At 47.8% G+C, this 14233-nt stretch overlaps 1 protein-coding gene across 1 annotated transcript; it reads right to left on the bottom strand.

Moving 5' to 3' along the window:
• Positions 1-2217: 2217 nt before the first annotated feature.
• LOC112878676 lies at positions 2218-3218 on the bottom strand. Its single transcript, XM_025942909.1, has 2 exons — positions 3021-3218; positions 2218-2939 (listed from the first exon to the last, which is right to left on the bottom strand). The coding sequence occupies exon 2, from the start codon at positions 2919-2921 to the stop codon at positions 2361-2363; it is 561 nt and encodes a 186-aa protein (XP_025798694.1). The 5' UTR covers positions 2922-2939; positions 3021-3218; the 3' UTR covers positions 2218-2360.
• Positions 3219-14233: the final 11015 nt, after the last annotated feature.

Genomic DNA, 14233 nt, shown 5'->3' with positions numbered 1-14233 from the left:
CCTACTTCCATTGTGGCGAGATCCTCCTTTTGAAGCATAGCATTGATAATGTTATACTTGGGCTTTGGGAGGAGCATGAGGATCTTGCGGTTGATGGATGCACTGTCAATTTTGGATATTTCAAGTGCATTAATGTCCTTGACAATGACGTTTAAGCGAGAATACATATCATTGCAATTTTCATGAGCTAGCATTTTGAAGGAATCATACTTAGCTCTAAACAAGTGATATTTTTGTTCACGAACTTTGGTGGAGCCTTCATGTATTTCAATGAGTTCCTTCCAAATATCACTTGCTAGGTCCATGCCATTAACTCTAGCAAAGACCTCCTCACTAATAGCTTCGAAAATTGCATTTCTAGCTCTAGCATTCCATTTTAATTGGTCGGGGGTGGGTTCTCCGGTGAATCCGACTTTAGTTGCCAACCATACTTCGGGGGCAATCGCATCAAGGTATGCGGCCATGCGAACTTTCCAATAGGCAAAGTTCTTGCCCTCGAAGTGAGGCGGCGAAGCACCCATCTTGGCCATAGCTCTAGGCGGTGAAGCCTAATGATCCAAATGAGCAACGAGGCTCTGATACCAATTGAAAGGATCGATGGACCAAGAGGGGGGGGTGAATTGGGCCTTTTTCAATTTCTAAAACAAGATAAAGCAACCTTAACCTATGCAAAACTAGAAAGGCACCAATTCACCAACCGGATAACTAAACAACCTACACAAGCTAGATAAGATGAAAAGAGATAAAGCCTAGCAAGGTAGAGCTAACTAGTGATCCCTAAATCAAGCACATGAACGAATTGCATGAAAGATAATGCTTGAAAAGGTAAAGTGGACAAGGGACAACCGGATTTTTTCCCGTGGTATCGATGTGTTGGCACACACCCCTAATCCACGTTGTGACACTCTCAAAGAGTATTGTCACCTCCCAAGTCACCAAGACGAGGGCGCTCACTAAGAGTCTCCGTTCACCATCCCGGTGTGGTGGAGATCAAGCCACGTACAAATCTTATCTCCGGGCTTCCACAATCCTTGGCAAGCTCCGCGAGAATCACCTCGATCACCAAGATCGCCTAGGTGATGCCAATCACCAAGAGTAACAAGCTAAGGCCTTCACTTGAGCAAGAACCCAATCACCAAGAATGGATGCACACAAGCTTCTCTCTACTCAAGTCCTTAATCTTGCTTCTTGAATGATTGAATGAACAAGTGTATGAAATGTTGAAGCTCAAGGTGGCTCTTGACTATAGTATGTGTGTTTGGATGTTGCCTAGTGTCAAGAGTTGTAGAATGACCCATTGGAGGGGTATATATAGGCAGCTCACACGAATAGAGCCGTTGGAGAAAAAGCTGCCAGAAAAACTGCGTAGCGCCGGTTAATCCGATGTCCCTCCAATAGTCATCGTCGGTTTAACCGGTGAATGTAAAACTCCCCTTTTGAAAAACTAGCCGTTACTGTTTGGGAAGATTAACCATCGTTGCATCGGTTTAACCGGTGAGTGTAATCATCCATTGATCAACAGAAATACCAAGTCACTGGACAACTGCACCGACGTCAAATTTCAAATAGCGTCGGTTTAACCGGTGAGTCTATTTGTCCAATGATCAACTGAAAACCGAGTCTCTGGACAACTGCACCGACGTCCAATTTCAAATAACGTCGGTTTAACCGGTGTATTGACTTGTCCAGACCAGCTGACCTCGTTTAACCGACGTATAGAAAACTTGAGGCGTCGGTTAATCCGGTGATAAGGATTTTTCTGGTTTTGTCTTTTCTGACTTGAGTCTTGAATGAAATCCAAATATTTTTGAGATATAAGTTGAGAACCACTTATTTGAGCTTCTAGAAACCTGAGTGACCATTGTGTGCATCCATTTTCAAATGACCATGTCCATGCTCAAGTTACTAAGCCTAAACCCCTCTTAATAGTGCGATCACTACAAAACTATAAAACCTATACTAACCTAAGTGTCCTTCTCAACCTTATGACACTTAGGACTAGAAAGATCCTTAGTCTTGACATGTTATAGAGTTGAATGCCGAGATCGCCTTTTTGAATAATGAAAGTTAGGGGCCTCTTTTGACATATAACCAAATGAGAAATAATGATTTATAAAGCTGCACAAACTCATTAGTCACAATAATGGTTGTCATTAATCACCGAAACATACCTTAAGGGCCTAGATGCTTACAAAACAGAAGCAATACACCATAGTCTTATCACAACCACTCTCAACAGAAGCAGTCAAGTTTGGTACAACTCTCATACAACAGCATTACAACTAAGTTTGGTACAAATCTCATATAACAGCACTACAATTAAGTTTTAGTACAAGAATCCATGGTGCACTCGAAGCATTCTAACTAGGAGGTGCACCCGAAACTTCGTTGTTCCAACCTGCAATCTTTTTCTGCTCCCGAATGTAGAAGTCACGCACCCATGGCTGCACCTTATCTAAATCCATGAACATGATTTTGTCCATCCGTTCTTTCTCATGCAGCTCTAACATCTTCCTTTGAATATCAACTTGTTCCTGCACAAGACTTAGTTTTCTCTCATATCGGGCAGCCACCTCCTGTGCCTCATCTTTGCTAGCAATCTCCTGCCTTTCATCATATTTGGCTCGGTCTGACTGAATTTTCTGTAGCACATCAAGGCAAGCTGTAGAACTAGCAGAACTACCAACACCTGGGCTGCCTCGAAGTCTCTTGGCCCTGTCATGACCCATTGGCCTTGAAAACTTTGGTGCCTCGCTGATCACTTTGATTGGATCCATACTTGTACCATCTCCAGCTTCAGTAGGGTTGGCAGCTAGCTCGGCTCTCTCCTCTGCAAGCCAACAAAGCCACTTGTGCTCCTTCCGAAGAAGTATCCAGCAATGGAGAAACTTAAATTGAGACTTTTCCAATCCTTCAAACATCTGGAGTGCATCTTTCACCTACAATTTATACAACATTAGGCAAGTATTCAGCAGACAATAATTTATTATGCATGTATTATTTAAAAGCAACACAAATACCTTATCATCCTCACTCTTTCCACTCTGATTTTTCCTTTCAATCTCATCGTAAAATCCACAAAACTTGGTAGTGTGTCTCTGTATCTCACCCCATCTATGTTGAAGAGAGGACCATGTCCTAGTGGTTGTAGTCGTCCTGAACTCATTGTAGTAATCTAGTATCCTTTGCCAATACGACTTGGCTGGCTGATTTATGCCAACCACTTAGATCCTTTGAAACATTAAGGTACGCTGAAATTAAAGTCTCATCCTCATTACCAGAATAATTCTGGTTTCGCTTGGCCACTCCCTTTGTCTTCCTTTGTGAAGAGTTCTCAGCTTCAGTTGCCTTGTCGGGTTCCTGTGATATAAATCAGTGAAAACATCAATGGATCAAATGCACAAGTTGTAACTCATTGGCACATATATATAACTCAATGTTAACATTATACGTTACCAAACTGTTGGCCTGCTGCTCATGCTCATGGTCATCGGGCAACAGAAAAATCACAGGCATTGAATTCAAAGCCTGGGGTGTATGTTACATCTACATATGGCTGGCTTCCATCGGCACCAGCGTCATTCCACATGGTCGCCATCTTTAAAACATAGCAAGACATACATAATTAATAAAGACACACAATGTATAGCAGGTACATGCATCTGCTCGATGTTCAGGATGATTAATAAAGACACATACATAATGATCTGCTCGATGTTTGACACAGGTACATGAATCATATATGCAGACACAGCAAGAGCAAGAGCACAAGCAGTTTCGACGTCTTTGGGGCACTGAAGAGTAATGACAGAGCGAATTTCATCGCGTATACCATTCAGAAACCGAGTAACGAAGAAGACATGATCATAAGCCTGGTTCTAAAGCTCAACCGATGATGGCAAAAAAAAAAGTAAATACACCATAAGTTCAGATGCAATCACTAACAAAGTCTAAAACGAAGCACAATAGAGAGTGAGCAAGCAACCAAAATACATATTGTGCTCCACGTGCATATATGAGCGAGGGCAATGCCTTTAGTAGTCAATAATCACAAAGAAATGCACCAGCATGACCTATGTGGACCAAGTTGACAAATAACTCAATAACTGAGCTATGACGCTCTTTCGTCATCCAACCGTTCCTATGGCATTAGGTGCAGAAAACTTTTTGCAATGGTACAATAACTTTTTTAGAACAAATGGGTTCTTTATTAACCCAATGGATTACAATTGAGTACATGCAGAGCTCGATGATGCACTGGGCAGCGAACTGTAACCAGAATTGAGTTAAACTAAAAATTATTTGAAATTTGCAGTTATATCTCACAGCATCACTCATATTCCAAATAAAAATGGGAATATTCTAATTGGGGCTATACTATATCTTTCATCAAATAGAAACAATCTAGTGGTAAATAATAAGTTTGGCATGTGAAATAGTTCAGAAGATAATTAAAAGCGCCTACAATGGCATTTGTGCATTCATATATTAATCCATGCCTTTCATGCTTGAGCTGAGTTAGAGAAATCTTGTGCATCTTCCATGGAGGAAAGAAGCACCATGGCGTCTGAATTCAAAGATACTCTCAAGGATCACAACGGCAGCTCAAACTCAAGAAGATTCTTATTACAATTCAACAACATGAACAGAATTATAGGCAAACAATTTTTTTTTGGAAACAGAGATACTGAATTAATTTTGTAGTTTCTCCAGGTTTGAAGTTGTTGGTACAGAAAATCAATATGATCAAGCCACACCACAACCAATCCAGGTGACAGAATTATGGCAATATGGCATGCTTATACGAAACCAAACCTGGAAGTGAGGAGCCCAAATCTAAGAAATTTGATGCATATCACAATTTACATGCCCCAAGAGAGTGCTAGCATGCCCAAATAAATACCAATATATCACAAAAGCTAATGCCATTATGAACTCGATCATCTTAATCTTAGATTACTACAGTTCTCAAAGCACATACCAAATATCATTGGTACTGCTTTTACAATAGCGCATATTTGAGTTCTTGTACATTTCCTCAAATATGTGGGCTTCAACTTTCTTGCATCAAGATTTTGCAGTAAAAATCCTCAAAGGAAAGGATGGATTGGTTGTTGGGTGGAGGAGGGGAACTGCATACCGTGGAGGAGGAAGATGACCGGGGCCTGGCGGGTCTTAGCGGTAGACGATGAGGAGGATGACTCGAGCCGGAGGATCCAGCAGCAGACGACCGGGGAGGCGGATCCCAGAATGGACGGGGAGGATGACGACCTGGGGAGGCGGATCTAGCGGCACATGACAGGGAGGTTGACCGGAGAGGCGGATTGCAGCGGCAGACGATGAGGACGTGGCCAGGGGAGGGGGAGCAGAGCGGCGGACGAGCGGGGGAGGCGGAGCAGAGCGAGGACGACGGCCAGGGGAGGGGGAGCAGAGCGCCGGATGAGCGGGGGAGGTGGAGCAGAGCGAGGACGACGGCCAGGGGAGAGGGAGCAGAGCGGCGGACGAGTGGGGGAGGCGGAGCAGAGCGAGGACGACGGCCAGGGGAGGGGGAGCAGAGCGGCGGACGAGCGGGGGAGGGGGAGCAGAGCGGCGGACGAGCGCGATCTGGAGGCGAGACACGGACCGGCCGTTGAGATCCGAACAGGAGAGAGAATGTGCGAAAATGGGAGTCGGAAGAGAGCGCTCGGATTTTGGGATCGTATAAGCGAGAGCCGCTGGGTGCTACAACAATAACAATTTGATCCCATAATCGGGATAAGGTGCCAGATAGGATAGCTGCTCGGAACAGCCTTACACGCTGCACCTCCAAACAATTCGTCAATGGCTCTACGCGCAGCCGTGGCGAGAAGAAGCGGGATAGGACTCCCGGGTCCACTGCTACCGCCTGAAGGGCCAACGGCCGGGCCTCGCTTCCGCCGGTTGTGGGCGAATTGTTAGCCAAATGTCATCCATCTCCTTCTTGGACAAATGTATGTGCAAACAACATCCACCTAAAACCACCAGGATTCGGAAGAAAAAAAAATCCACCTAAAACCCGTCCAGATTCATTGAATCCAATCAGCCTCGAGTAACATTTCAACGATAAGCCCCCACTTGCAAATTTGGCATAAATAAGCAAGGTACCGTCACTCCAGCGACTCCGCCGTGCGATGAATTATACAAAAGTTAGAGAAATTATATTCAGTATCATTATGTCATTATGTGAACCTTTCCAAAGGCCATCTAAATAGCTACGTAAAATTGTTGACACTAACCGTGTTAGTTTAAGGGTAGAAATCGTCAGCCATTTCACAATTTTTTTTCCGCAAAACACAAAATTGCTCCGAGGAGTTAGTCTTCATCTTCGATCTTTTTGATATCAGTTCTAGTGCTATTTCTTCCTACATGTGACTCCCTCCCTCTTCCTCCGCACGGCATGCAACCCATTCTCAGCTGCTCATTAGCCATGACAATTCATTCTATGCAACCCAACGCTCGATTTTGGCCCAGTAGTAGCAGGGTCAAGTTTCGTCTTTTAAAAATGCCACCGCCGCGGCGGCGCCATGGCTGGCCCCGTTGTGGACTTGTTGTGCAGCCTCCACGGCGGACGCCGTGCACCTCGGGGGACCCTCGCACAAGGCCCCACCGCCGTTGGCCGTCATGGGCCGGCGATGCTCCCTCGCCTCCACCGCTGCCTGCTAGCTCCGCCGCCGCCCTGGTCACTCCTCCGCCGCCTTCTGCCACCGTGAAAGGATCGATGGACCAAGAGGGGGGGTGAATTGGGCCTTTTTCAATTTCTAAAACAAGATAAAACAACCTTAACCTATGCAAAACTAGAAAGGCACCAATTCACCAACCGGATAGCTAAACAACCTACACAAGCTAGTTAAGATGAAAAGAGATAAAGCCTAGCAAGGTAGAGCTAACTAGTGATCCCTAAATCAAGCACATGAACAAATTGCATGAAAGATAATGCTTGAAATAAGTAAAGTGGACAAGGGACAACCGGATTTTTTCCCGTGGTATCGATGTGTTGGCACACACCCCTAATCCACGTTGTGACACTCACAAAGAGTATTGTCACCTCCCAAGTCACCAAGACGAGGGCGCTCACTAAGAGTCTCCGTTCACCATCCCGGTGTGGTGGAGATCAAGCCACGTACAAATCTCTTCTCCGGGCTTCCACAATCCTTGGCAAGCTCCGCGAGAATCACCTCGATCACCAAGATCGCCTAGGTGATGCCAATCACCAAGAGTAACAAGCTAAGGCCTTCACTTGAGCAAGAACCAATCACAAAGAATGGATGCACACAAGCTTCTCTCTACTCAAGTCCTTAATCTTGCTTCTTGAATGATTGAATGAACAAGTGTTTGAAATGTTGAAGCTCAAGGTGGCTCTTGACTATAGTATGAGTGTTTGGATGTTGCCTGGTGTCAAGAGTAGTAGAATGACCCATTGGAGGGGTATATATAGACAGCTCACACGAATAGAGCCGTTGGAGAAAAAGCTGCCAGAAAAACTGCGTAGCGCCGGTTAATCCGACGTCCCTCCAATAGTCATCGTCGGTTTAACCGGTGAATGTAAAACTCCCCTTTTGAAAAACTAGCCGTTACTGTTTGGGAAGATTAACCGTCGTTGCATCGGTTTAACCGGTGAGTGTAATCATCCATTGATCAACAGAAATACCAAGTCACTGGACAACTGCACCGACGTCAAATTTCAAATAGCGTCGGTTTAACCGGTGAGTCTATTTGTCCAATGATCAACTGAAAACCGAGTCTCTGGACAACTGCACCGACGTCCAATTTCAAATAACGTCGGTTTAACCGGTGTATTGACTTGTCCAAACCAGCTGACCTCGTTTAACCGACGTATAGAAAACTTGAGGCGTCGGTTAATCCGGTGATAAGGATTTTTCTGGTTTTGTCTTTTCTGACTTGAGTCTTGAATGAAATCCAAATATTTTTGAGATATAAGTTGAGAACCACTTATTTGAGCTTCTAGAAACCTGAGTGACCATTGTGTGCATCCATTTTCAAATGACCATGTCCATGCTCAAGTTACTAAGCCTAAACCCCTCTTAATAGTGCGATCACTACAAAACTATAAAACCTATACTAACCTAAGTGTCCTTCTCAACCTTATGACACTTAGGACTAGAAAGATCCTTAGTCTTGACATGTTATAGAGTTGAATGCCGAGATCGCCTTTTTGAATAATGAAAGTTAGGGGCCTCTTTTGACATATAACCAAATGAGCAATAATGATTTATAAAGCTGCACAAACTCATTAGTCACAATAATGGTTGTCATTAATCACCGAAACATACCTTAAGGGCCTAGATGCTTACAATCTCCCCCTTTTTGGTGATTGATGACAACATAAACATAGATATCGAGAGAGCGAGAAAGATAAGGCACGAATAAACACAAGCAAACTCGAAAAGAAAGGAACCAAACGAAATCCATAGATATGTCTCAAAAGCTCAGCATGCTCAAATGACAAATGTACATATCCATGAACTAACATCAAATATAATACAATAAGAAACATCAAAAGTCAGATCGAGCTCTCTCTAAAGCTACCCTCCCCCTGACTCCCTCTCCCCCTTTGGCATCAAAGCACAAAAAGGCTACTGATCGGGGTGCCGCGGGACGGCGAGGAAGCGATCCGGGTCATCGTCGTCGTCGTCGTCAGACGGAGGATCCTCAGTGACTGCCGGTAGCTGCTGGTCTGAAGGGCCTGCTGGTGCTGAGCTGACCGGAGGTGTAGCTGTAGTCGAGGCTGTCGTCGAGGCCCTGGTGCTAGCACTGCCTGGGAGAGGGTCCGTGGACGTAGTAGCTGGCTCAGCAGAAGATGTATCAACATCTGAAGTGGTGAGTGCTGAAGCTGCCGGCTGTGAAGACTGCTGGGCTAAGGACACCTCTCCGCCTCCCCCTGAAGGTAATGACTGTGGTACTGCGGGGAGGCCAACTGACTGCACCGCTGTGGGTGACTCCTGGAAAAGTGAGGTCGCAGGCAGAGGAGAGAAGATAGGACGACTCGCAGACCCGAGAAGTGCTGACAGTGAGAACATGATCTCCGGAGTCGCGGAAGAAGCTGGAGCAGTAGTGGCCGGAGCTGGTGTGACTGCAAGTGGAGGTGCTCCGGTGCCCTGAAGGCCTGACTGTCCTGGCTGCTGAGGGGCGAGTCCGGTGTGAGAATATAACTGTGAAATCATCCCGAACATCGCCATCATGCCCTGCTGCATCTGCTGGAACTGAGCGTCCGTCCTCTGAGAGACTCTATCAATAAGGCCGACGAAACGCTCCTCAGTCGCAGCTCGCTCTCGGGCGGCCTCCCTCTGGATCTGTGCAAGCTGGGCCTCATGGGCTCTCCTGGCCTCCTCCTGAGCACGGCGATCCTCCCTCTGCTGTGTGACCAGCTGCTGTAGTAGTGCGGTGAGCTCAGACGGCTGAGACACCTGAGACTCAGAAACTGTAGCAGTAGCAGCTGTCACTGGAGCTGGCTCTCCTGAACCTCCTGCCTCATGATCATGACTAGCTGGGGCTGGTGCAGGGAAGTACTCCTCATCCTCGGAGGAGTCTGACTCTAGGTCTGACCAGTGAATCTCATCATCTCCTCCGGGAAGCTGTGCCTCAGCAGCAAGCAGTGCCTCGTCCTCCTGGGCCACTCGGGCCTGTACCTCCGGTGACAAACGTGCCATGGCAGCTCTATCAGCCTGCCTGCCTCTCCTCCGGTCCGAAGGTGCTGTCGGTCTGTAGACGGGGAACCAGGGAACCTCGTCCTGTCTGTATACGGCACTGACTGGTGACTCAGCTGGCACTATCATGGAGCAAATGAAACTGATCCAGTGAGCATATGGGAACTGACGCACGACTCCCATCCCATCAGTGATGACATCCTCAATCTCTGCCAGTATGAAATCAACAATATCGAACGGCTCGTGAGTGAGGATGTGCAGTAGAAGCAGCTACTGCAGACCTGTGAACCCCTCTGGGTAGCCACTCCTCGGGAGCAAAGTCCTCCGGAGTGCCATGTGAACTGCGTAGGCCTCAGGGGTCAGCAAGCTGGGGACTCTGGCGTAGGAAGCAGGGAATGGCTGACGGAAGCACTGAGAGATCGCCTCGTGAGAAGGTGCAATCCCGCCAATCATAGCCCTGCGTGGTGGATCGGCATCACCGTAGACCATCTCGTGCAGAGAGACATCAACAAGATCAACTCCAAGTATCCCTGCGAGTGTCGCTCTGGACAAACCAAACACCTGCCCCCCAAACATGAAGTGAACTGCTCTGCGCTCTGGGGCGATCCAAGCTGTGGCGTAGAAAACTCTGACCCAGTCCTCAATATATCTGTTCCTCTCAATCGAGAGCAACCTGGGCAGACCCCTGAAGTGCTCGAAGTGCTCACGGACATCGGCTCCCCCTGCAGCTGTCCTCAGTGAAACCCAGTCAAGAACCCTGTGAGGGAAAATCCTGTGGCCCCGTCTCTGGTAAGTCTCGTAGAAACTGGCCTGAAGAAGTGTCCAGAATCTGCGATCGACCCGGCTGTCTCGTGTCACGGGAAACCACTCCTCCTCCTGAACACTCCACCTGAGCCTCTTGACCTTCGCCGCATTGGCCTTGGTCAAGTTCTGGAGCAGTACACCTGGCTCCAGACGCACGACAGTGTCCATGCGGAACACTGCGCGCTCGGCCGCTAGGGCCTCGGCTCGTCGAGCTGCTGCTGCTGCTGCTGTGGACCTGCGAGGCTCCTGTGGCTGGTGGCCTCCTCGCGTCCTAGGTCCGGTGCGACGCTCGGTCGCAGGTGAGGTCTCCTCTGTGGGGGACGTCTGCCGGGTGCGGCCAGAACGTCGTAGAGCTGGTGACTGAGGTGTAGCCTGCCCCTGAGACTGCTCAGACTGGTCTGTCGCTGACTCTGACTCGGACTCTGCCGCTGAGACTGACTGCTCTGACTCAGACTCTGCTGCTGCTGCTGTCACGGCTCTGGTGGCCCTGGCACCTCGGACTCTGCCCATCCCTCTGCCTCTGCCTCTGGCTCTACCTCTGGCTGGCGTGTCCCTGATCTCGAACGGACGAGCACGGCCAGACGCCTGCTCCTCGGCGGCCTTAGCCACCATCTCGGCCCTCTCGGCCTCTCTCGCTGCGCGAGTCCGCTTGCGCGCGGGCTCCTCAACCACTATCTCCTTCCCCTTCCTCTTGTCACGACCCATCTCCACAACAGAAGGAAACAAGAAACCGGCGCTGCACGCTCGGACAAACTGCAGAACACGTGGCGTGCGCGGCGTGAAAGAGTGAATGCGCGAGAGCGAAGCAATGTGCGTGTGCAAGGCACGTGGGCTGCGGCACGGTGGAGATGGTTGCAATGCAGGCGGCACAACGGGCGCGGCTGGGATGGCGCGAGCGGCGATGGTGCGGAAGTGGCGGCGCGGGGGCGCGCGTGAAGGCACGGGCACGGACGGACAGCGGCGGCGTGGGCGCACGCGAGCTGCAGGCAGCGGCGCGGGTGCAAGCGGCGGCGGCGCGAGGGCGGCGGTGCAGTGCGTGGACGCGAGCGGGCGCGGGCGCGGGAAGGCGGCGGCGCACGGACGGCGAGCGGCGGCGGCGCGCGGACGGCGAGCGGCGGCGGCGCACGGACGGCGAGTGGCGGCGGCGCACGGACGGCACGAAGGCGAGGGGTCGAGTGGAAACGAAAGCGCGAGCAAATGGGTCGTGAGCCGGCAAGAGAGAAATATGACATGTGGACCCGGCAGAAATTCTTATCGCCGGTTGATCCGACGCTTAGGTTTTGAGCACCGGTTGATTGCGTCGGTGTAGTTTACCAGAAACACTGCCAAATCTGTATCTGTACGCCGGTTGAACCGATGATCTGACAAATGAACTCGTCGGTTGAACGATGCAAATAACAGTTGATTTTCAGGTCAAAATTGTGTTCTGTTCATCGGTTGATCCGATGCTGCAAATTTTGTATACGCCGGTTGAACGCCTGAAATGACTGAGCTGTGGCTGACACTTAGTAACGCCGGTTAAACCGATGGGTATAGATCCATTGAGCGTCGGTTTAACCGGTGAACCCAAAAACCCTCTCTCAGCTCACTTTTCTATGCTAAGTCCAATGAACTTATAAGATTCAACCAAACTCAAGTTAATGGACTTGCATAGGCGACTTTACCCCTCAAAATAGGATAGCTTAATAACTTAAATAGTTTTTCTTTTCAAAATCAAGGGTAAGTCGCAAGAGAGACAAAGTGTCAATTTAAAATGTATGAGCCATGTCATAGGAATATTGAAGGAGGAAAGCTTCAAACTCACAATGACCTTGCTCACTAGGCAATAACGCACCTAACACTTTACTCTTTTCACTTCTCATGAATTAAGATCTTGCACGTAAAACAAGTCTCATTTTCATCAAGTGATCTCCTTTGTGACCTTTACGCATGCAATGATAATGCAAATTACAAACACATGCGAAAGAAAGGTAAACATGAGATGCACAACTATATGACAAGAAATGCATAACGAGAATTCAAGATCTACTTGTCAAATTTGATCCCATGGAAAGCTTCATCATGATGAGCCTTTCTACAAGCCTAGAGGAAAACAAGTGGACCACCACCTCTAGCTAAACCCTTGCTCATCACTATCTTGCCATGGTTAGACAAGTGTCCTATATGTATGCATTTTTCTATATGACATGGCAACTTACATGACGTTTGCCGCATCTAACACATTTAGCTCATTTCTTAGCCTAACAAAGGTACTCTCGTCTAAAGGTTTTGTGAAAATATCCGCCAATTGCTCCTCGGATCTCACACCTTGAAGGGAAATGTCCCCCTTGGCTTCGTGATCACGCAAGAAGTGATGGCGAATATCAATGTGCTTTGTGCGAGAGTGTTGAACCGGATTCTTGGCAATTTTTACGGCACTTTCATTGTCACAAAGGAGTGGAATTCTTCCTAATTTCACACCAAAGTCCAAAAGGGTTTGCTTCATATATAGAATTTGGGCACAACATGCACCGGCAGCTATATATTCCGCTTCCGCGGTGGACAAAGCCACGGAATTTTGCTTCTTACTCGACCAAGAAACTAGAGAACGCCCAAGCAAGTGGCAACCCCCGGAGGTACTCTTGCGATCCACACGGCTTCCGGCAAAATCCGAATCCGAGTATCCCAAGAGATCTAAACTGGCGCCTTTGGGGTACCACAAGCCTATGCTAGGAGTGTGCTTGAGATACCGAAGGATCCTATTCACAGCAGAAAGATGTGATTCCTTAGGGTTAGCTTGAAAACGGGCACACAAGCACACACTAAACATTATATCGGGCCTAGATGCGGTAAGGTAAAGCAAAGATCCTATCATAGAGCGATAGAGGGATTGGTCAACCGGTTTACCGTCCACATCCAAGTCGAGATGCCCATTGGTTGCCATGGGTGTCTTGATTGGCTTACATTCATCCATCTTGAACTTCTTCAAGATATCTTTAGTATATTTTTCTTGATAAATGAATGTCCCTTCCTTCATTTGTTTGACTTGAAAACCAAGGAAGAAGGTCAATTCGCCAATCATGGACATCTCGAATTCCCTAGACATCATGGTAGCAAACTCATGGCTTAGTAAATCATTAGTTGAGCCAAAGATAATATCGTCAACATAAATTTGACAAATGAAAAGATCCCCGTTGACGTCTTTTGTGAACAAGGTGGTGTCCACCCTCCCGATCTTGAACCCTTGCATGATTAGGAAGTCACGAAGCCTCTCATACCAAGCCCTTGGAGCTTGTTTGAGGCCCATAGAGTGCCTTGTGCAACCTATAAACATGATTAGGATTCCTCGGATCTTCAAACCCGGGAGGTTGCTCAACATAAACAAGTTCGTTAATAAAGCCATTTAAGAACGCACTTTTCACATCCATTTGATATAACTTAATATTATGATGTGAAGAGTAAGCAAGAAGGATGCGGATAGCTTCAAGTCTTGCGACCGGAGCAAAAGTTTCACCGAAATCCAAAACCTTCGACTTGAGAAAAACCCTTTTGCCACAAGTCTTGCTTTGTTGCGTACCACCACCCCATGTTCATTCTTGCTTGTTTCGAAAGACCCACTTTGTGCCGATGAGTTCTTGGTCTTTCGGAGGAGCTTCCGAGGACCCAAACTTCATTGCGGGTGAAATTGTTCAACTCTTCTTGCATGGCCATCACCCATCCGAGTCCTCAAGTGCTTCCTCTATGCTAGTGGGTTCAATACAAGAAAC

Source organism: Panicum hallii, unplaced genomic scaffold (assembly GCF_002211085.1).
Source record: "Panicum hallii strain FIL2 unplaced genomic scaffold, PHallii_v3.1 scaffold_372, whole genome shotgun sequence".
NCBI lineage: Eukaryota > Viridiplantae > Streptophyta > Magnoliopsida > Poales > Poaceae > Panicum > Panicum hallii.
The sequence above is the reverse complement of the archived record's forward strand: the minus strand, read 5'-3'. Positions and strand labels throughout refer to the sequence as shown.

Coding starts and splice junctions, on each gene's coding strand:
- LOC112878676 (XM_025942909.1), bottom strand. CDS start 2,921: ATGTTTGAAGGATTGGAAAAGTCTCAATTTAAGTTTCTCCATTGCTGG.